Source organism: Mastomys coucha, unplaced genomic scaffold (genome assembly GCF_008632895.1).
Source record: "Mastomys coucha isolate ucsf_1 unplaced genomic scaffold, UCSF_Mcou_1 pScaffold7, whole genome shotgun sequence".
Taxonomy (NCBI): domain Eukaryota; kingdom Metazoa; phylum Chordata; class Mammalia; order Rodentia; family Muridae; genus Mastomys; species Mastomys coucha.
In genome coordinates, this window is record NW_022196913.1 from 103,909,943 (window position 1) to 103,933,879 (window position 23,937).

The 23,937-nt window shown below is 42.0% G+C and overlaps 1 protein-coding gene across 2 annotated transcripts in view; it reads right to left on the bottom strand.

Moving 5' to 3' along the window:
• Oc90 (otoconin 90) overlaps positions 1-13,999 on the bottom strand; it is a 43,973-nt gene extending 29,974 nt beyond the window's left edge. For both annotated transcript variants that reach the window (XM_031358418.1, XM_031358417.1), the window contains exons 1-2: positions 13,861-13,999; positions 10,583-10,675 (exon numbers count right to left, since the gene is read on the bottom strand). In XM_031358418.1, coding sequence (XP_031214278.1) covers positions 10,583-10,675; positions 13,861-13,966 — 199 coding nt within the window. In that variant the 5' untranslated portion in view covers positions 13,967-13,999. The remainder of the gene's footprint in view (positions 1-10,582; positions 10,676-13,860) is intronic.
• Between the last annotated feature and the right edge of the window lie 9,938 nt (positions 14,000-23,937).

The window sequence follows — 23,937 nt, forward strand, 5'->3', positions numbered from 1 at the left end:
GAGAGAGAGAGAGAGAGAGAGAGAGGTATGCCAGCAAGTACAGCTGGCCTTCTTCTCCTGATACCCTCTCAACTAAGATTTGAGAACTGCTGCCTCCAACGTCTTCTTACTTAAAGGCTTAAAGCTGGGCTGAGAGGGCAAGGAGTAATTGCTTGAGTCAGCTGTGCCTGTGGCTTTTGTACACATTTTAGCACTTCTATCCTGTCTGTTTTTCACCTTTAATGGCAGAGCAGGAGCTGAAAACCTCCTGTGGACCTTTACAGATAAAAGGCCAATGCCCTCGATTTTCTGCCTGTTCCTTTGAAGACACCTGCTGATGACAAGAGAAAGGCAGGGAGCAAGCCTGGCTTAGTGCTCTCAGGTAATCATCACTCATCTGTAGGGGCTCTCTGAAGATCACCTGGAACAGCAAAGAGTTTTTCAGATAAGAGACTAAAGCAAGTTAAGTTCAGCTATAAAACTCCATGCTGCATTAGAGGGAGCACAGCAGGCTGGTCCAGGTAGGACTCTGCTCCTCTGGGCCTCTATACTCCAACTGCAGAGCCTCTCTCCATTCTTCTGACACGTTCTGAGTCTTTGCATCATGTGTGGTCTCCCTTGAAAAGCCTTGACCTTGACTCAGTTTGGCGGAGCCTGCTCATCACATGAGGCACAATCAAAGAGCACTGAAGACTTTCCTCTTGCTCCCCTGGTTTCTAAATTCTTTGTGTATTTTCTGTTTTTTTAACCTCCCAGCCATCACCTATAACAGCCGAAGTCTTTCCATGTTGATTCTCAATGCCACTTTGGATCTCTGGAGCACAGGAGTCTTCTTATGGTTGCTGTCCTGTGCCCTAGTGTTCACTGGACACAGTAAGTGTTTTCATGTTTTCATGTGGATGAGGGGAGTCTGTGAAAGATGACTTTGAGGGGCATGAGATAGGAGCCACACCAGAACCCAGTCTGTCTGGTGTGTCTGTACTTGTCCTGAACTGTGGGAGAAGCTGAAGATCCTTGCTACTGCCCGAGGTATACATCTCCCCAGGGATAGGCAGAGAAGGAACTAAGAGGTATGAGTTTGAGGCTGATTACCAGTAAAGGAACACTAGAGACTGTAGAGATGTAGTGGGAGGGGCATCTGTGTCACAGGGAGAGCCAAGCTGTGACTCTGCCTTAGACTCTAAGGAATGAGACCCATAACTTGAATTGTTCAAGTTATTTTTTTTAATTAAATATTTACTTACATTTCAAATGTTTTCCTCTTTCCTGGTTTCCCCTCCAAAAAACCTCCCATTCCCTCTTCCTGTTTATCAACCTACCCTTTTCCTCTTCCTGGGCCTGGCATTCCCCTACACTGCAGCATAGAGCCTTCACAGGACCAAGGGCCTCTCCTCCCATTGATGACTGACTAAGCCATCCTTTGCTACATATGCAGCTGGAAACATGAGTCTTACCATGTGTATTCTTTGGTTGGTGATTTAGTCCCTGGGAGTTCTGGGGATACTGGTTAGTTCATATTGTTGTTCCTCCTATTAGGCTGCAAACCCCGTCAGCTCCTTGGGTCCTTTCTCTAGCTCTTTCATTGGGGACCCTGTGCTCAGTCCAATGGATGGCTGTGAGCATCCACTTCTGTATTTGTCAGGCACTGGCAGAGCCTCTCAGGACATAGCTATATCAGGCTCCAGTTAACAAGCACTTGTTGGCATCCACAATAGTGTCTGGGTTTGGTGATTGTATATGGGATGGATCCTCAGGTGGGGCAGTCTCTGGATTGTCATTCCTTTAGTCTCTGCTCCACACTTTGTCTCTGTAACTCCTTCCATGAGTATTTTTCCCCCTTCTAAGAAGGATCGAAGTATCCACACTTTGATCTTCCTTCTTCTTGAGTTTCATGTGGTTTGTGGATTGTATCTTGAGTACTCCGAGCTTCTGGGCTAATATCCACTTTTCTATGAGTGCATACCATGTGTGTTCTTTTGTGATTGGGTTACCTCTCTCAGGATGATGTCCTCTAGTTCTATCCATTTGCTTAAGAATTTCATAAATTCATTGTTTTTAATAGCTGAGTAGTACTACATTGTGTAGATGTACCATATTTTCAGTATCCACTCCTCTGTTGAGGGACATTTGGGTTGTTGCAAGCTTCTGGCTGTTATAAATAAGACTGCTATGAACATAGTGGAGCATGTGTCCTTATTACATGTTGGAATATCTTCTGGGTATATGCCCAGGAGTAGTATAGCTGGGTCCTCTGGTAATACCATGCCCAATTTTCTGAGAAACCACCAAACTGATTTACAGAGTGGTTTTACCAGCTTGCAATCCCACCAGCAATGAAGGAGTGTTCCTCTTTCTTCACAACCTCGCTAGCATCTGCTGTCACCTGAGTTTTTGATTTTAGCCTTTCTGACTGGTGTGAGGTAGAATCTCAAGGTTGTTTTGACTTGCATTTCCCTGATGACTAAGGATGTTGAACATTTCTTTAGGTGCATCTCAGCCATTTGATATTCATCAGTTGACAATTCTTTGTTTAGCTCTGTAGCCCATTTTCATAAGGTTATTTGGTCCTCTGGAGTCTAACTTCTTGAGTTCTTTGTATATATTGGATATTAGCCCTCTATCAGATGTTGGTAAAAAGTTTATCCAATCTGTTGGTTGCCTTCCTCTACACAAAGGATAAACAGACTGAGAAAGAAGGGGTTACAAAATACCATCTAAGGAGTCACAGAGACAAGCTATGGAGCAGAGACTGAAAGAAGGACAATCCAGAGACTGCTCCACCTGGGAATCCTTTCCATATTAAGTCATCAAACCCAGACATTATTGTGGATGTCAGCAAGTGCAGGCTGACATAGCTTTCTGATATAGCTTTCTCCTGAGAGGCTCCAACAGTGTCTGACTAATACAGAAGTAGAGACTCAAAACCATCCTTTGCACTGAGCATAGGTTCCCCAATGAAGGAGTTAGGGAAAGGACCCAAGCAGCTGAAGGGTTTGCAGCCCCTTAGGATGAACAATATGAACTAACCAGTATCCCTGAGCTCCCAGGGACTAAACCATCAGCCAATTAGCATACATGGTGGGACTCATGGCTCCAGCAGCATATGCATAGCAGAGGAGGTCTTAGTCGGTCATCAGTGGGAGGAGAGGCCCTTGGTCCTGTGAAGGCTCTATGCCCCAGTATAGGGGAATGCCAGGGCCAGGAAGTAGGAGAGGGTGGGTTGGTGAGCAAGGGGAGGTTGGAGGAAATTTTTGCTTTTGCTTTTGATATTTTCTTGGAGAGGTAACCAGGAGAGGAGATATCATTTGAAATGTAAATAAAGAAAATATGTAACCAAAAAAAAGAAAGAAATTAGGTAAACAACACCCTTCACAATAGTCACAAATAATATAAAATGCCTTGGTGTGACTCTAACTAAGCAAGTGAAAAATCTATATGACAAGAACTTCAAGTCTCTGAAGAAAGAAATCAAAAATCTCAGAAGATGAAAAGATCTCCCATGCTCATGGATTGGCAGGATTAATATAGTAAAAATGGCCATTTTGCTGAACGCAGTCTACAGATCCAATGCAACCCCCATCAAAACTGCAACTCAGTACTTCACAGAGTTAGAAAGAGCAATTTGCAAATTCATTTGGAATAACAAAAAGGTAAGATAGCAAAAACTATTCTCAACAATAAAAGAACCTCTGGTGGAACCACCATCCCTGACCTCAAGCTGTATTACAGAGCAATGGTGATAAAAACTGCATGGTATTGGTACAATACCATGGATGGAAGATCAATGAGATAGAATTGAAGACCCAGAAATGAACCCACAAACCTATGATCACTTGATCTTTGACAAAGGCGCTAAAACCATCCAGTGGAAAGAAGACAGCATTTTCAACAAATGGTGCTGGCTCAACTGGTGGTTAGGTTGTAGAAGAATGCAAATCGATCCATTCTTCTCTCCTTTTACAAAGTTCAAGTCCAAGTGGATCAAGGACCTACAAATAAAACCAGATACACTGAAACTAATAGAAAAGAAAGTGGGGAAGAACCTCGAGCATATGAGCACAGGAAAAAATTTCCTGAATAAAATACCAATAGCTTAAGCTTTAAGATCAGGAATTGACAAATAGAACATCATAAAATTGCAAAGCCTCTGTAAGGCAAAGGACACTGTCAATAGGAATCTTTCAAGTTTTGCTTCTAACCTCAATTCTTTGCAAGAGAACATTCCAGTTTTAGGCTACTGGTTGAAATTTAAAATAACATGTTTTGTAATGCAGCAAACAAGCTTGTAAAATGTCATCAGTTTAAGGAGTGAAAGGAAGATACTTTGTCTTGAATGACTGCAGGGCAGGTCACGGAGGGCTGTGAATGGATTGTAAGTCTGCGAGCTCCAGTGGAGCCCCTGACTTCTAGGGTATATGAGTGGCTTTCATGGGTAATGGATTCCTTCCTGTCTGAGACTGATGGGCTTTGGGAGTGAGCACTAAAATCCCTCCTCCTGTTTGGCCAGAGAGATGTTCTGGGCTTGCTTGTCCTTATCCTAGACCCCAAGCAAATTCTTCAGCACATAGCATCAGGCACCATTGCCCAACCTACTGCTTAATAAGCCGTCCTGGAGCTGAAGGGTTTGCAACCCCTTAGGACGAACAACAATATGAACTAACTAGTACCCTCAGAGCTCCCAGGGACTCAACCACCAACCAAGGACTATACATGGAGGGGTCTGATTGTTCTGGCAGCATGTGTATAGTAGAGGATTGCAAAGTCGATCATCAATAGGAGGAGAGGACCTCAGCCCTGTGAAGGTTTTGTGCCCCAGTGTAGGGGAATGCCAGGGACAATAAGTGGGAGAGGATGGTGTGGCAGGCATGGGGAAGGGGGCAGGCAACAAGGGTTTGTTCTTGTTGTCATTTGTTTGTTTGTTTGTTTGCTTTTTGGAGGGGAAACTGGGAAAGGAGAAATCATGTGACATGTAAATAAAGAAAATATCTAATAAAAAATGCTTAATGCAAAAAAAAAAAAAAAAGCCATCCTGGATTCTAAATTATTTGTTCTAGACCCTGCTGTAGATCACGAAGGAAGTACAGTGAGAGGTGGGGCAGGTGTGTGGGCAGGGAGGGAGGACAATGGTAGAAGAGAGGAAGGCAGAGGCAGGAGCATCCCTGTCAAGAGCAGTGATAGTGTTATAGTTTGTCTCCCTTGTTTTGTCTAATTTCCCCAGGATGCAGTCTATAGACACTTTATAGACAATGCATATGAAACTCAGCAGTGAAGCCACACCGTCTGGCCTAGCACACAAATATTTTCTCTATCTGGTTTGTGTCCCATCATGCCCTGGGTAATCTTTACTCTCCTGCAGTGCCAAGGCATTGAAGGTCATCTGGTCATCTGCTATATACCTTAGCTTGTGCGGTGTCTGGACTTGGGGCTCCGCTCGGAGTCTGCTGCCCTTGTCTCATTTTCTGGTTCAACTTGAAGTGTACAAAGTCATACTTGACTCCTAACCTGGACTGGGTTACCGTTTAAACAACATCGTTCCTTCATTGTGTATACCCTCCATGTTAAAATAACCTACCTATGCAACCTACATTATACTAGGGACCTACTGAAAGTGAGTACTATTGTATGTCATATGCATACATTGAAATTTTGCTGACAGTCTGAATTCTTTGTATAAAAAAACTCTAATTTTAGACTACTGGTTCAAAATTTAAAATTATATGCTTTGTATTCTTGAGAAAACTAGGTTGTGAAGCATCATTACTATAAGGAGTGAAAAAATATATATACATATTATGATGGTCTGTATATGCTTGGCCCAGGGAGTGGCACTATTAGAGGTGTGGCCTTGTTGGAGTAGGTGTGTCACTGTGGGTATGGACTTAAGACCCTCACCCTAGCTGCCTTGAAGTCAGTCTTGTTGGTATTCTGTCTAAATTCCACCCTCACAGTTTCTGGCAGAAGCCAGGTATGCTCCTCCCCACAGTTACCTGGCAACAGCCAGGTAGGCCTAGCCCTATAAAAGGGGGTGCTTGACCCCTCCTCTCTCTCTCAAGCTCTTGCCTCTCCCTTGCCTCTTGCCCCCTTGTTTCCCCCTCTCTCCACATGGTCATTGCCAGCCTCCACTTATCTACTCTTTCCTTTTCTCTGCCTTTTTCTGCCTCTACTACTGTCTTAAGTCCCCTTCCCAATACACCAAATAAACTATTCTATACTATACCAGTGTGTTTCTGCTCTCTCAGGGGGAAGGGATGCCTCAGCATGGGCCCACAGGAGCATCCCCTCCCCCACACCCTGCTGGAACATACTCTTATGGCTCTTTCTTTTTTTATGATCACAACAAGTCTTCCACTAGCAGCCTTCAGATGAAGATATAGACCTCGCAGCTCTGCCTGCACCATGCCTGCCTAGATGCTGTCATGCCCCCACCTTGATGATAATGGACTGAATCTCTGAATCTGTAAGCCAACCCCAATTAAATGTTTTACTGAGGTCTGTGTGTTCTCTTTATCATATACATAATGTCTATCATATATACCTACCTGCACACACACACATACACACACACACACACACACACACACACACATACACACACACATCAAAATATATATGTGGAGTAGAGAACTTTGTAAAAAGATAGACATATATATGTACACACACATATTTGTATGGTTGCCAGGTATACCAGTAGGCCAGTTTTCTGGGGACTCAGGACTACTCTCATAGACTTCTCCTAGATGGCCTCTCCAGACGTCTTCAGACCAAGCTGCAGCCCCAGAATGCATGCACTGCCCAAATTCTCCTTGCTGCAGAACTGGACCTTCCTGCTTGCTGCCCCACTGCTTTTGGATGTTTCTTCTGATAAGAGACTTTTGTGCCCGTGATAAGGCCCTAGTCTATTTCTTAGGAGACACAGACTAACACATTTCTCCCAATCCTCTCAGCAGAACCTCTGCAATGTCCCTTTGCACTGTAGGATCTGGCAACCTCATCTCAGTGGTGGACAGACCCTGCAAAAACTGGGAATGTGGAAAGAACATATGTAAATCCACATACAAATTGGTGTGTTGGCACTTTGAATGTCATGTTTCCAAAGCCATGTGTTTGAGGGTAAAAATTTCCCAGATAACAATAAAAACATTTGTCAAATTCTGTCAGATGTGGGAAATGAACCTATGCCTCCAGGGCAGACTGTGACCTGAATGCAGAGCCTTAGAACACTCAATCATAATAGAAAAGAAAGTGGGGAAGAGCCTTGAGTACATAGGCACAGGGGAAAATTTCCTGCACAGAACACCAATAGCTTATGCTCTAAGATCAAGAATCAACAAATGAGACCTCGTAAAATTGCAAAGCTTCTGTAAGGCAAAAGACACTGTCAATAGGACAAAATGGCAACCAAAAAAGTGCGAAAAGATCTTTACCAATCCTATATCTGATAAAGGAATAATATCCAATATATACAAAGAACTTAAGAAGTTAGACTCCAGACAACCAAATAACCCTATTAAAAAATGAGGTACAGAGCTAAACAAAGAATTCTCAACTGACAAATACTGAATGGCTGAGAAGCACCTAAAGAAATGCTCAACATCCTTAGTCATCAGGGAAATGCAAATCAAAACAACACTGATATTCCACCTCAATACCAGTTAGAATGGCTAAGATCAAAAACTCAGGTGACAGCAGATGCTGGCAAGGTTGTGGAGAAAAAGGAACACTCCTTCATTGTTGGTGGAACTGCAAGCTGGTACAACCACTCTGGAAATCAGTTTGGCAGTTCCTCTGGAAATTAGACATAGTACTACCAGAGGACCCAGCTATTCCACTCCTGGGCATATACCCAGAAGATACTCCAACATATAATAAGGACACGTGCTCCACTATGTACATAGCCTTAATTATAATAGCCAGAAACTGGAAACAACCCAGATGTCCCTCAACAGAGGAATGTATACAGAAAATGTGGTACATCTACACAATGGAGTACTACTCAGATATTAAAAATAATGAATTTATGAAATTCTTGGGGAAATGAATGGACCTGGAGACTGTCATCCTGAGTGAGATAACCCAATCACAAAAGAATACACATGGTATGCATTTTCTGATAAGTGGATATTAGCCCAGAAGATCGGAATACACAAAGTACAAACCACAAACCACAAGAAACTCAAGAAGAAGGAAGGCCAAAGGGTGGATACTTCATTCCTTCCTAAAAGGGGGGACAAAATACCCATGGAAGGAGTTGTAGAGACTAACTATGGAGCAGAGACTGAAAGGACAATCCAGAGACTGCTCTACCTGGGAATCCTTCCCATATTCAGTCATCAAATCTAGACACTATTGTGGATGCCAGCAAGTGCTGGCTGACAAGATCCTGATATAGCTGTCTCTTGAGAGGCTCTGACAATACCCGACTAATACAAAAGTAGAGGCTCACAGCTATCAATTGGACTGAGTACAGGGCCCCCAATGAAGGAGCTAGAGAAAGGACCCAAGCAGCTGAAGGGTTCGCAGCCCCTTAGGATGAACAACAATATGAACTAACTAGTACCCTCAGAGCTCCCAGGGACTAAACCACCAACCAAAGAGTACACATGGTGGGACTCATAGCTCCAGAAGCATATGTATTACAGAGGATGGCCAAGTCAGTCATCAGTGGGAGGAGAGGCCCTTGGCCCTGTGAAGGTTCTATGCTCCAGTGTAGGGGAATGCCAGGGCCAGTAAGGAGTGGGGGTGATCTGGTGAGCAGGAGGAGGGGGGAGGGAATAGGGGTTTGTTTGTTTTAGTTTTTTTTCATTTTTCTTTTTCTTTCTTTCTTTTCTTTTCTTTTCTTTTTTTTTTTTGGAGGGGAACCTGGGAAAGGAGATTTTGTAAATAAAGAAAACATCTAGTTAAAAAAATTGTCAAATGATTCCTCATAATAGAAGATATCTATTTTCACTTTATTATTTAAATGGAACAGTCAAGGGATAAAGGAGATAGAAGAAAGCAAGAATAACAGAAGGAAATATTTATTGGTCACAGTTTTATATAGGAAAAATATATAAATGGTACACATTAAAAAGGCAGCTTTGAGGAAAAGGCAATTTACTCTTTAGAAAGAAGAAAGTATTAGCTACTTAGGAGAATAAGCTTTCAAATTTATGAGGGGATTCAAATCCTGACAAGAATGTTTAATCTGGAAAAAGCATATGGATGCAGGCCAGGGAACATGCTGTTGGCCAGTCCTGCTTCAGAAGGAAGGCTTATCTATGGGTGAGTAGCTGGCATCTGCTCTCAAATATTAGATTGCCAGTGCCATGCTCAACTTATGTGCTTCTGGACCAGAAGCAGACCTCATGTGTTTCATCTGCTTGCTTGGGTCTTCACCAACATAAGTGACACACATGCATAACACAGGGTGTCATTGTCCTTGTTGTTCAAAGAGATGCATGAAGAACCTGTCAGAGATAGTATATAGGCTGAGAGTGTCTTGGAACATGAGAAAACCAAGAACAAAGATCAAGGGGCCCAATCAATGAGAGATGGGAGCCACCTTGGAGGAAAGAATGCTGTGGGTTTACATGTTTAAATGAACAAGGAGTTTGAGGGTCTTACCTTTGGCTGGTGTGTAAGGAATGGAAATGTTTGCCTTAGTGGTTCATATGCCCACGGAGACAAAAAGAATGCTGTTTCATCTCAGGAAGGCTAATGTGACCAAAGGACTTAGCAAATTGAAGGGGGATATGTAGTAGCTCACAACCAGAGGGGAAAGTAACTACACTCCTAGAAGGAGGGAGGGAGCTTACCAACAGGACACTTTGTTCTTATCCTAACTCTTCTCCATCCTGTACCCTATCTGATACTTTTAAGTTCTGGACAGGATTTTCTATCTTTTTAATTAATTTTTTATATACAATATATTTTGATCATATTATTTTCCACCCCATAGTTCCTCCCCATATCCTTACCAACCCAAGTTCACATTCTCTTTCTCTCTCCCTCCCTCTCAATAAAAAAGAACATAAACAAAAAGCAAAGGTCAAAATAAACATGGAAAAAAACCCAGTAAGACCAAAATACGAAAACAAAGCACATAGACACACACTACACATACACAACACAAATACTACATACACACAACACACACACACGACACACACACAACAATGCAACACACATTAACACACACACACACACACATCTCTCTCTCACAAACACACACACTACATACACACAACCACCACCAACAACGAAAAAAATGGAGACCGTTATTCATTAGCTAGCTACTCCTGGGCATGGGAAGTGTCTGAAGTGATTGATGCTCAGTGCCACTACATTGGAGGAAATTGATTTTCCCAGTAAAAATCAATTACAAATAGTGTCTTGGTAAAGGGTCGGACTGAGTGTCCACTTCCCCTTCTCTATGCTGGGATTTTCTGAGCAGGGTTTTACATAGTTAACATTAGCTATATAACTTAATACTGATGTTTGGTTCCCTTCACTCATTGGGAAGAGGAATGAAGAGGATCTAATGAGCAAGTCAGCAGGAGGCCAACACAACTCACCTGCATTCCTGTGAGGTTATCAAATGCTAAACTGGGAAGACAGTACTCACCAACATAGGGGACCATCAGCATACTGACCACGAGCAGCATAATCATTGTGGCAGTGCAGAGGACAAGGTGTAGGCATAGGCTAGAGCAGCTTCCTGGGAGAGCCAGCAAAACATGAAAAGGATTCTTTTTAAAACCCTATATGAGAATCACCATAAGCTTCATGTTTCCCTTTGTGTCAAAGGACCAAATTCTGAAAGGGTTTCTGTCCCAGCTTCTACACGAACTAGCACCTTGAAATGAAGAGATAATATTTACTATGGTAACTCAGCTTATCCAGCTGTAAAATGATAAGTTAGCCATGTTCCCCCCAAAGACATGACAGTGTTTTGTGCTTTCACTCATTTATTCCATAAGCATTTGCAGCAGATCTAGCATAAGGGAGGTGTGGGTTTGAACCCTATCAACACCACTGTAGATATGAATAAATCTGGTGACCACATGGTGGTGCTGCCTGCCAACAAATGGTATACCCCTGCCCTCCCCTTCACATAGTATCTCAACCTTTCTTTTTTTCCTTTGGTTTTTGAGCACTCAGATTATTTGGTTGCTGTCCTAGTATATCAATGGATAATCCTCAGGGGCGGCTCTGGGGACAAAGGAACAAGGTAGAAACAAATGTCCTGGAACCCTGCCACACTTTTATTAGTTTCTTGTGTTCAGATCACCAAGTATTTGAGTTCAATAGGCACCCTAGTGCCCAACAACTGTATAGTTAATAGGAGGCAGGAGATTAGAAGGATTTTAAAATAATTTTCTCCCTAGTTATAATCCCCTAAACAGTGGAAAATGATTGGTTGATTTGGGCATATTCTGCTTTAGATCATGATTTCAGGATATTGTATGAATGCCAATAAAGCATGTTCCAGGCTGCTAGGCAGATTTGTAGATATTGTGCATTGCACAAAGGTGCTTGGCCAAGAGGACATATAGAAACAACTAGGGTAGACTCTCAAGTGTGCCCTCTGCAGAGCAATTTTATAATGTACTTCTCTAGAGGCAAAGGAGGTATCCCACAGCTTAGGGGTTGTCATGCTGGGGCCACCCTGCCTGTGAACTCAGTTTACTCTGGAGAGTCCTGAGTGAGAAGACCTGCAGACTGCAAGATGGCTGCTCTACAAACCTGTGTCTAGCATGGCCTCTGGTGGCTACAAAATGAATGGGTATTATATGAAAGAAAGAGCAAGGAGTGTATGCTTGAGGATCCTGACTGGACTGAGCGCCCTCTAGTAATTGACTGCTGTCTGATTTTCCTTCAGCACAATGCTCCACTGTATTCCTTTCCTAAAACAGATGAGCTCTTGCTATCCAACAAGCTCTCCTGGCTCTTTGCAGAGTCAGTTTTGATTGCCTCCTGTTCAGGCTGAAGCCAGATTGAAATGTACGGATGATGAGACAAGTCTCTCAAAGGACTATGCTAGGGTCCTCTACTAGTGTCCAAATGCCTCTCAGGAGAAGGGGGATGGGGACCCTCTTATAAAATGAAAATCAAAACTCACAGGACTGAGGCCACCATACCTTGGGAAATCCAATCACCATCTAACACTAATGGCATCTTACAGTCACTTTTACTTAACTCGAAAGGGCCATGCATGGGCATCATCTAGTCAAATTACAAGTTTTAAGATGAAGCCTTTGGAAGCTTAGAGACTGATGAATTATGGCCCAAAGGTCCCAGTTGTGCCTGACTCCCAGTGGATACTGTTATCATGGTAGCTCTTGAAGGACCCAAGTGAGTTACTCTCTGCCTCCAAACTGTGATACTGAAGTACAGAAGCTGCTCATGAAAACAGAGACTGCAATTGGAGCAGCTGGCTATGCTGTAGCCAAAGGCTCATGCTGTTCCCTGTCCCTTGTTTGTGCTGAAGCCCTTCTTTGGGAGATAAAGTAGAGTTTTCAGTTAGAGTAGCCACCTTTGACCAAATCTCAGGAGTTCACTTTCCCAGCTGTTCTGCATCTCAGGATACATAGCCTGAGGGCTACTTGACGTCTGTCTCCTAGGATTTATGGGAATGCAAATGACAAAAGTCACTGAATCATAAGGCATGGCTCCATCACTAGTCTATTTGAAGAAATAATTTATAAGAGAGGAGAGAGTAAAGAGTGGTAGGGAGGTTTGTTTGTACAGAGTTCCAGTTTGGGGAGGGGAAATAGTCTGGAAGAAGACAGCGGAGATGATGATACAAAACTAAAAATTTACTTCACACTACTGTCCACTAAAAATGGACAAGATGGTAAATGTATGTGTATGTATGTATGTATGTATACAAAATTTTAACTAAGTTATAAACTTATAGTTCCATGCACTGTCTAAAACAAAACTTTAAGACTTAAAAACCAAAAACCAAAAATGCTTTCCTTCCCTATTTAACTGAGGCTCAGTTAAATGTCAATGTACCAAATTGTCTTTAAATGAGGCACAGGCACAAGGGAAACAACATGAATGCTAGTGCCCGTGCTTCAAACCATTACCCAATTTAACCCAAGCTTTTGTTCTGTGGATTCTACCCTCAGTTGCCTGGTCAGCCACATGATACAAAAGAAGCAGCCTCCTGATTGTTGTTACATTCAATCAGGAGACCTAAATCTTGTACCCTGAGTCTGCCTTTTGTGGCCGTCCCTCAGTAGAATCCAGGTCACCTCCTGACAACTTATCCTGTGGCTACTTGTCTGTATCTTGGGACCAGATCATGACGGCTGGCTGGATCAGTCAAGCTCTGTTGCTGGATGGATGGAGGTCATTTTTCTGAGTACCATTTTGTCTGAGACTCCTGGAGTTGATCCAGGACAATCTTGCCATGAGTTACAAGGCAGGAACTCTGTGCTCAGGACCACCGACCCACTGGAGGTACCTTCGGGACAGTTGTTGACCAAGTTTATAGGACCCTTGCTGAAGTGGTGTGTGTGGTAGGGAGGTTGGGCAAAGGAGTTCCTAGTGCAGTTTAGCAAGGGTTCTCAACTTAGCACTGCATCTCCTTCTACCAGGACTTAGAGTGCCTTTGGAGTCCAGCTACATCCTAAGTACCATCCAGTACTCACACAGTGACAAAGACCTGACCCTTCTTCCCTCCCTATCCCTTCTTCTCTCCTATTCTCCCTTTGCACAATCCACTTTTGCCATCTAGTTCTCTTTTCTTTCTTCTTTCCTTCTTTCCCTTCTCCCACCCATCTCCATTTTTATCCATTTCTTCCATCTCTCTGAACCTGCCTCCTTGTCCTTTCGCATTCTTCCTCCACCCTCTTCTCCCTCTTTATGCCATCACAAGAAGTAGGTACTGACCGTAAAGTGAAGTTCCACTCAAAGGCTGTTGAGTGATCCAGTGTTGCTTGGCTTTGATGAAATGTGGACAGAGTCTTTTATATCTTAGCCAAAGACCCCTGGTCATGTGAGCACCTTCTCAGACTCACACCAAGAGCTTTTCATGCACTCTGGCAGGTGGGCTGCATGGGAGGGGAGCAGGTATCATAATGCTATGCCTTGGCACAGCTGAAGGCTCTATATTAAACAGTTTCATCTTGAGCCCTATGAGGAGACCCAAGCTCTAATTAAAGAACAATGGCTGCCTTGTTCCATGCACCCCACCCCACTGCAATGTCTCAGAGACTTTCTGATTATGTCTGAGGATCACAAGGGAACAACTCTGGAGGCCAAAAGATGTTGAAAGTCACAGGCTCCCTAGCTAGGAAAAAGGCAGGCTTTGTGTTGCCTAGTCATTGTGACAGTGACTCTTTAGAAGTCCCTGCTTACACATGGGGATTTGATTTCTCTTTCCTTTACAGATTTCTGTTCAAGTTTTGGGGTACCGTCAAATGGGGTTCTATAATTAAACATCCTAGGTTCTACTCCCAGTCCTGTTGAGCTCCATCTTGGCTTTCATGTCCACTATATGGGGATCATCCTATGCACTTAAAATGGCTTTAGGGGCTTTTCAGAGTCTTCCCTTCTCTGCATAACCCTTTGTAGAGTGCCTTCCTTCCTGATAGTGTGTACCAGTGGTCATGAGGACTTTGTCCTTGTCACTACAGTCATCCCAGTGGGACTTTTTTTAATCTTAAGAGGAAAGAACTGAGAAGCAAGTGTTTACAGAGGTATTATTCCCTTCTCACTTGTTCTGTCATATTTGACACAGGTCAAGTTAACCTGGTCATGACTCCTCTGAGATTCAGGCTCATGATGGAGCAGAACTGGTTAGATAATTGCATCAGGGTCTGTGGAGTCTTCCCAACAGACTCTACATTGAAGGGCTTCTCCAAATAAGAAGTTGTCCTTGTGTGTTGGAATGCCTCTCTGGTTTTGTCATTAGGTCACTCAGATGCACTGAGGGTCTGAACTATATCTGCTTAAGTCTTATTCAACAAACACAGATGAGCTACTGTCTCTAAAGCTTCCAAGTCAGTGGGCCACATGTCTCAAAACAGCCAGACTGATGTTCTGTGGATCTCAAGAGCATCACTACTAAATGATAATAAGGGATTAGCAACCTACCTAGAGGGGAAGTTCTGGATATTTGCAAAGGACTAGAAGATTTTCTCCCATAGCTTGTAAAAGAATATTATGGTTTAAATGTGAACTAGGGACACTATTTTCAAAGATGTTTGAAACTTTGGGAGGTAGGACCTAGCTAGAGAAAGTAGACTGTAGATTAGTAGCAGACAGATCTTGTTCCTGGCTCTTTGTCTGTCTGTCTGTCTTTGCTTGTCTTTTTGTGCCTCTGTCTCTTTTTCCTCTCTGTGTCTTTCTCTCTGTCTCTCTGTTTCTCTCTGTGTGTCTCTCTCTCCTTCTCTCTCTCCTTCCCTCCTCCTCTCTCTTCCTTCCATTCCTACCTCTATATCTCTCTTTCTTACTCTTAGCTGGCTTCTGCTTCCACTCAGCCATGGGGCAAAACCTACTTTCTGCCATCTGCTTCCCATGTGCCAATTGCAGGGGGCTAAGCAAAGTCTAAGTCTTCAGAAACCAGGTGCTGAAACAAATCATTCTTACTTGAGATTTTCTATCAGGTAAGTTTTCCACAAGGGAGTAAACATATCTAACACAAAGAATGTATTTGAGAATCTGTGATTGATACTCCATGGTCAAAGGATTATTTTCCATGGGTAATGTCTTGGGCATTAAAAGATTGCCCATGCACCTACTAGATGCCTATGGCAATCCTTACCAGACCCTCTAAACAACATAACTAGACATCACTAAAATGCTAAATATTGCCTAGAGCCATAACTTTCTATTTTCGTCTGGTAGAATAGAGTGAAAGATAAGCTTCCCTAGAAACGCAGACAGAAGAAGACAGAGTTGTTCTCAGTAAGAGTTTAATGACAGATTCCACTATGAAAGCAGTTGAAATCTTTACTCACACAAGCCCAAGCCTAGAACTACACTTTGAAGAAAGAGGAAAATGCATGCAATTACACAGAGACATGCTCTGGGACTGAGATGTGCACACATCCTTTCCCACCCTCTCCTTCCCTCTTTCTATACTCCTCTACTCCCTCTACCTACTATTTTCCATTTTCTTTTCTTACACTCTTTCTTTTGCCAACCTAGCTCTTCCTTTGGGACATAGAATATATAGAAAGGCTCTTCCTTTTTCTTCAAGAAATAGTGTAGTTTAATGAAGTTGTCCAGGCAACCACACATTTCCCATCTACTTTACCTAATCAGTTAAGCACTGGTAGCCATGTATCTATGAATTAGAATCCCAGTTCTGTGTCATCTCCTGAGGCTTGCTACTCTTCTTCCCTATCTCATAAGTCAAGTTATACTTGTCTTAAGTCTTTCTTAGGCTCTGGGAGACCAGCTGACTTGACAACTAGGCAAGCAGTTTGCATGTGGACTTTGTGTGCTTTCCACCATTGTTCTGTTACACAGAAGGTATGACTGTAGAGAACTGATCCCATATGGACCTCAGAGCTCTTGTCTAAATATACTATCAGATCTCAACACAAGCTTTTGAAGTACTATATATTTGAGCCTTGTCAAATTATAGTCATAGTTGGTTAATATTCTCAATAAGGAGAATAGTTGGGTCTACATGGGCTCTCCTTAAGACAACAGCCTTGCACATAGGCTTGAGCTAGCATCCTATCCTAGGTAAAAAGTGGCTTTCTGGAGAACTTTGACTATCCTTTTGTTGTGAGATAATTCCATCAGAGAACAGATAGTCTAAAAACAGAATAGAAAGTTTGATTTTCCAGCTTGTGACTGTATGAGGAACTTGCTCAAAACATGCAGCCCTAAGACTTATCATTCTTTGCTTTTTATGCATAAAAAATATACCTTGGTTGACACACTTCAGTTACCAGTAACAGTAAGTGAGGAAAATAAAGAAGTCAAAAAACAAAGTTAGTATATTTAGATACTTCCACAGAGCCTGGCCTGGGTCTTTAATGAATTAAAACTTGGCTCAAATTTTGACAGGTAGTGGAGTCTGCATTGCTGGGTTCTAAGGTCAGAATGGTACTTCTAACATGGCGTCAGTTGTGCTAAGGTTTCAGGACCTGTTACTCTTTCCTGCCAAAAACCCTTAATTGATTGAACTTTGTCCATTAAAAATGGCCCAGTCAAATTAACTTAAACATACTAAAAAGGACATACCTTTTACTCCTATTGAACTAGGCATCCTTTTTGCTCCTTAGAATAGTGGCTGCAATTATCTTATGTTTGCAAACTCAAAGGTTATTTCTTAGCCCCCCCCCCAAATCAAAACAACAGGTATTAATGAACTTGACAGCTGTATAATTTGAAAAGTGTCTCAAGTGTTCAGACTAAAAAAGAACCTTTCTGTCTATCTGGATGGGTGTGCACATGCTGTTTCTCTGAACATGCCCAAGGTCTATATCCTGAGCCCATTCTTGTTCACACAAAGAAGTATCAGGCCATTCAACTATCTTCTAGAAGAAGGGACTGTTTAGTTTTTGGATTATGAAAATAAGGAATGCTTTAGACAGAGACCTATGGCGAGAGAGGAGGGACACAGCACACCAAGAGGAAAACTGTCCTTGGTAAGGAGAGCAAAGGGTTCCACATTGGACTGTTGGACAAAGCAAAGGTGTTTAGACATGCTTTGTAAAAAAAAAAAAAACCAAAAAACAAAACACAAACAAAAAAAAAAACCCAAAACTTTGCATTTATTGGGAGATCAGAAGACTAGGAATAGTGAAAATGGATCTCCCAAAACCTCATCCCTAAAGTCTTGGAATAATTGAAAAGGAGCATCTTAACGTAATAAACTTCAGGTTGCATACATAATATGCAAACATGTGACTTCTAATGAGGGCCTTGGGCCATGCAGTGTTAACCTAACTTCTGGAGACTGACTGCTCAAATGCATCCCTTCAGTCACCCCATGCTTAAATAACCTGACACCCAGGTTCACGAGCTTCTGTGCTGACAACACTCCATATGCATTATGTATTACCCATATATATTATATGCATTATCCCATATTATTGCTGGAGAGTGATGTGTAATGATTGTATGTGCAACCGAATGTCAAGGAGAACAAGAAGCTCATGCCTGAGCTCTTCTGGAAGCTTCTCTACCTGTCTTTTTTCTATGAGTATATCAGTTTTCTGAGCTCTGGCATCTATCTACTGAGTTTCTGAGCCCTGGGATTTTCTAGAGGATGCCAGAGCACAATGGGACATGCAGAAGGGAAGTCAAGATAGGAGGGAAGTCAAGATCTCCATATCTCCATGTTCACAGGAAATGTTTCCATCACCTCCTCCTTAGAAATTGGAAGAGAATCTTGATGCTGTAGAACTGTAAGTCTGATTGGTTGTATGTAGCCAAGTAGTCATCAGTTGTACTGTGTCATAGTAAGAGCTCTCTGGAGTGCATCAGGCATTTTCAATCCATCATCTTGTCATTCCAGAATCCCAACTTTGAATCACCTCCATTATTTTGCTCAGGTCTCTATGCTGCACAGCTATGTGGAAACTGATATGAAGCCTATACCCCAATCCTCCTGGTATCAGGATTGCCGCAGGCATAATAGCAGATTCTCAAACCCAAATCATAGGTTTCCTTTGTTCTGAAGTAGGCAGAGAAACCTGGTGTTACTCCATTGATTGTAAAGCTTCTGCCTTTGATGCATTACACAGACTGACAGGAGACAAAAGCTCTCTACTTCCAAAGAGAAACCCTTCCCTTCTACAGATGACTTGGCTGTGGAATGCCTGGATTCTCAAAACATAACCAAGCTGGAAACAAAACCAGGGTGAAGGTTTGGTGCCAGAAGTCACTGTTTGGTGCTCACACAGACTTGCATATGTTCTCAAGGCATTTTTGCTTCAAGGCTGAAAGAGCAAGAAAAGGATTCAGGGCACCAAGATTGGAACAGAACAGAGACATAAAATCAAATAGTATCAGCCACAGTTCAGCTTATTCTTGAGGGTTATCCCAGGTCAGGTTCATTCTAAGGGAGCCCCTTGCAGCACCAGAGTGGAAGAAGACACAGCTGTGTTTTTTCACTTTCTGCCCTGCTGCTATTGTCCTAATGCCCAACTGTATCCAACTCATCTCTCAAATTTGCATTTTGGTTATTTAAACTCATTAATACACTGATCAGTAAATGTAACATGTGTGTTTAGAGATTTCAGCTGGGTAAGACAAAAGATGAGATATTAGATAATGTGCGGGGTAGCTGTTCTATGCCCATACACCAAAGTGAGGGATTTCTGTCCTTGACTTCAGAACCATCACCCAGTGAATGGAGGACTTCTTGTCCTCTCTGCCTTAAATTATTGGCATATACCTTGGGTGAGAATTCCAGTGTTTTGTGAGGATTGTTTTCTGTTTTCCTTTGGTTTGTCTCTTTAGCTTGTATTGGAACCCAGAGCCTAAGAACCTTGCCTGGGTTTACACAGAGGCAGCAGTGAGTGGTCAGTTGACTCCAAAGCTTTCTGTACTTCTTGCAAACACTGAGGGGTTGACTGATCACTAGGCTGTTTTGACTTAATGGGGTCTCCATGAGCTACAGCATTCCTCTGGTCTCGACTAAGGTGAGACAACCTATCAGAGTCACAGAACCTTCCATCAAATTCACTCACTGCTAAACAATCACATCAGTAAGCTGAGTACTTACTTCGAGAATGGGACACCCTCTTCTCCCTCTGACAGATCAGAGTAGCATTCTTTAGAAACCAAGAATAGTATTCCAGACAATACCTACAGGTTCAATCAGAGTTGGGAGTGGTCACTTTCCTGTGATGACCGTAATACAGCCAGAATCAAAAATAGTAATTATACAAATATAAACAAGGTCCATAATTTATATCAGAGAACCCTCTATCTTTATTGAGTATGGGAAAAAGAGTAGAGAAGAATGCTTGTTAGGAGATAACTCAGACTTTGGGGCCGATGAGATTAATTTTTAATCTTAGACCTATAGCTTATTAGGATGCATGAGTTTAGGTTGGCAACTTAATCCTCAAGGCCTTAGTTTCTTCATATGTAAGTAAAAGGCAATAATATAAGATTATGTGGGATGGTATGTATGAAGTTCCTGAACTATACCAGTGTCTAGATGTTCAGTAAGTAAGAATGTTCATTCATATTTGTGGGAGAAGGAACAAGGAAGGAAGAATGCTCTCATTCCACATGTAACAAATCCACTACAAAGAGATACTCAACTCCTGATCTGAGGCATTCAGGGTTGCTTCAGAATGCCACAGTAGAGAGCCCCCGAGCATGCTATCAGGAGAGGTTTCAGCCCAGGCTGTCAGTGGCTAATTGTGATATATCTAGCATCTAAGGTTGTTGAGCCAGGCATGTTGGAATTCAACCCTAGTCCTCTGGAAGAACAGGAAGGTACTCTAAACTGCTGAGCCATTCCTTCAGCCTCAGCTGTTTGGATTTTATCTTAAGTTGTTCAGCGTGTGCTAGAAAATACTGTAATGTCAGTAGTCAAAAAGACGAATATTTCAGCCAGGACCTCACCAGGAAAGAGGAAACAACGAGATGCTTTGATAAAGCAATTTCACACTGGACAGTGGTCCCAAACAGGTTAGAAGAGGAGAAACCAAGGCAAGCAGGAAGAAGGCACCCTCTGTCTGCTGGAGAGTGAATGCCCAGAAGAGACAGAACTAAGCGTATGAGGATCACAGAAGGGAACGGATGTTCTGCATTGTTATGGCAGCTGGAGCTTCAGAAGAGACACCTATTTATGGTCATGCAGAAGCGTAGAAAAATTTCCTGGCTTCTCCATTCTTCCAGTGTCTTCCATTTGCATGAACAAACAGGAAACTAGATGACTAGGCATTCTGGGAAATGGAGGTTCCACAAGCCAAATAGTTCAGTATAAAACTGACCAGAAACAGAGCAGGGGTGTGTGTATTTCAATGATTGACACAATAGGATTACTCTTCTCATGAACCTGGACATGCTCAAGGACACTTCAAGAAGGGATAATATGTCAAATCTGGCCAACCCAGTACAGCTCAGCACAGTACCTAAGCATTTGGTTGCCATAGCCACAGCATGTCAAGTGTGCCAGAGAAGGATCCATACAGCAAGTGCAAGAGAACAATGCATAAGTCCTAGCACAGTCACTAGCCCAACACTACTGCATCCCCGGTACTGGTCAGAGTGCCGTCTACATTGTCTCAGTTCATTTTCCCAACACTGTCACGGTGGCAAGAGTATTGCAGTCTTTCTGTGAACAGCGCTGTTAGAATTTTGTGATATGTGGCCTGGAATGTGGGCAGGATTAGGTACATCATGGGATAAATTAGATAAGGTATAAAGAGACTATGTGAGTAGACCCCCAACACCACATTGCTTGTAAGTTATAGAAGCTAATTTTAAATTGAAGCCTGCCTGACTTCCAGCCCAATACAGTATTTAGCCAGCTAAATACTGGTTTTTGGGCCCTTGACTCACACCCTAGCCTCAACCCTTCTCAGCCAGGCTAATAGTGTATAGACATTTTTAAAAACAATTTTAACAAGTCTCATCTGTTTGCAGTGCAGTTAGGATGTCAAACTAGGTGAAAGGGTCTGTGTTAGGATGTGGTACTAACAAGCGAGGTGCTTTGTGAATCTTCAGAAGTTCCATACTTTTGTGGTCCGTCCTCCAAAGGCCAAAGTTGCTATTTGGAGTCTTAATTCACATAGCTTATTTGTAGAATGGAAAGTTTCTGCCTCTCTGATCAGGAAAGAGTACTACATGATAACATGGCCATGCGCAAACCTAAGGCAGAATATCTGGATCCCTCCCCCAAGTTAGTATAGCAAGGCCAGTTACTAGTAGATAAATAGCCATTTGTGGCAGAGAATAGAGTGAAAGTTGTGTTAACAATGAGGTTTGTTGGATTACTTAGAGGATACATATCTCAAACAGAAAAGACTAAACTAGTGGTTCTCAACCTTCCTAATGCCATGACAACAGTTTCTCAGTTGTGATGACTCTGACACATAAAAATTATTTTTGTTGCTACTTCATAACTGTAGTTTTGCTACTGTTATGAACCATAATGTGAATACTTTTCAAGATACTAAAGAGGTTTATAATCCACATATTGAGAACCACTGGGCTAAATAATCACGGAGGAAAAGCTGTAGTATCTGCTGTCTCTATGCTCAGGCTTTGGCATCAGGGCTAGCTTCAGGGCCATCAGTATGAACTGGACTCTGAAGTACTCACTGATGTCCAAGTTCCTTGCATCAGGGGCCACAGATAGCTGACAACCCTGGAGATGTCAGTATTTGTAATCCATTAGAAGTGAAATGGACTTAGCTTCTGTCATCCTATAACATAGGAAGTCATATTCTCATGATTGCACTAGGGACCCCAAAATTGGAAAAGTCTCAACAGTGGACTGCACTGGAAGAGACTTTAGATGGGAAAGAGAAATTAAGGAACAAGAGTTTTAGAGCTGAGGGAATAAATGGTTCAGTATCTAGGGTTCTATATGTTTTGTTTCTTCTAAATTGAGGGAATAGATTAGAAAGACAAAGAAAGCTATATGGCAAGACTTGAGAGGAATGAATTATAAGCAACAATGTGTGTGATTGAAATGACAAGATCATTTTGAATAGGGATAAAGGCAGCATCAGGGTTCTATTATTGCTGCTGTAGACACAGCTAGCACCCAGAAGTCCTAAAGTGTTCCAAGCCATCTTCCTTTCCATTTCTGCACATGCCATTTCATTCTTTGTTGCAGTGACCTCTCCAGTTTTCTTCTTCTATAACTTCTAATCCTCCATCAAACCCTGGATGTCCCCCTTCTGATGGGATCCTACAGCATTTGATTCTGAATCTCCTATATTACTTGTTACACTGATTTGAAATTTCCTGTTTTATTTTACCAAATTTTCCACTAAATAGGGCTTTGATTTCATATCTCAGAAGTACTATTATTCAAAAAATACTATACCCAGTTGCACAACCCTCTCCCACATTAGTATTCTTGTACTATACTTAATATTTATATGAGTTTCTAGAATAATTTACTGTTCAGTGAAAATATAGGGATAGAATGAAGGCCAGGTGAGCAGATGCTTTAATCCTATAAATTAACCCAGAATTCTCCATGGTAACTTTTTTCTTTCCTTCTCATTCTTACCTTTCTGGATGATTTGGATCTGGGGTAAAAGACATTTGTCAGCTACCTGTTATGGATGCTGGAATCTGAACTCAGGTCCTCTAGAAGACTGTCAGAGATGCCTGAACCATCTCTAGTCCCATATGAATGTTTTCATTTGTAATATTTGTCCAGGTAGTATAACTACTTTATTTTTGCTTGCATAGGTGACTTAGTCCTATCACTTTTATTTTTATTTTAACTTGAGCTTTACAACTATTATATCCTGCCAACTATGTCCCAGTTTCTAGATCTATTTGTAATTCATCGTTATGACATTTGGCTTAATATAATACCTGACTGGCAGATAGTAGAGATTCAACGCACATTCAGTTAGTGAGAGAAGAAATTATGGAAGTGGGCTGACTCTAGATAATGCAGAAAGTATTGTTTTGAAATTTTTCCTTTTCTTCACTGTGAAGAAATACCCCTTCTTTGTCTGTCCTGGGTTTGTCAACTTATTTATTACCCTCTTTATATAAGTAATACTCCCAAGCCGATTGAGGCAACCTAGATCAAATCTAAAAATAGATTAGGGGGAAGAGTAAAAACCTGGGATTGATGCTTAGATTTGATGGCTAATGGAGATTTTAAAAAATGAAAGACATGTTAGTATGCTTTTAAGATAACACTGAGATTTGAGAAATTGGTCCTCAGCTTACTTGGGAAAGGCATGCATTTCTACTGTTTGATTCTGGGTTTAGCAACCAAGAATAAAACCCAGAAGCATCTTCTATCAGTACTGGAAGACAGTAACACATCATTGCCTAGATCAT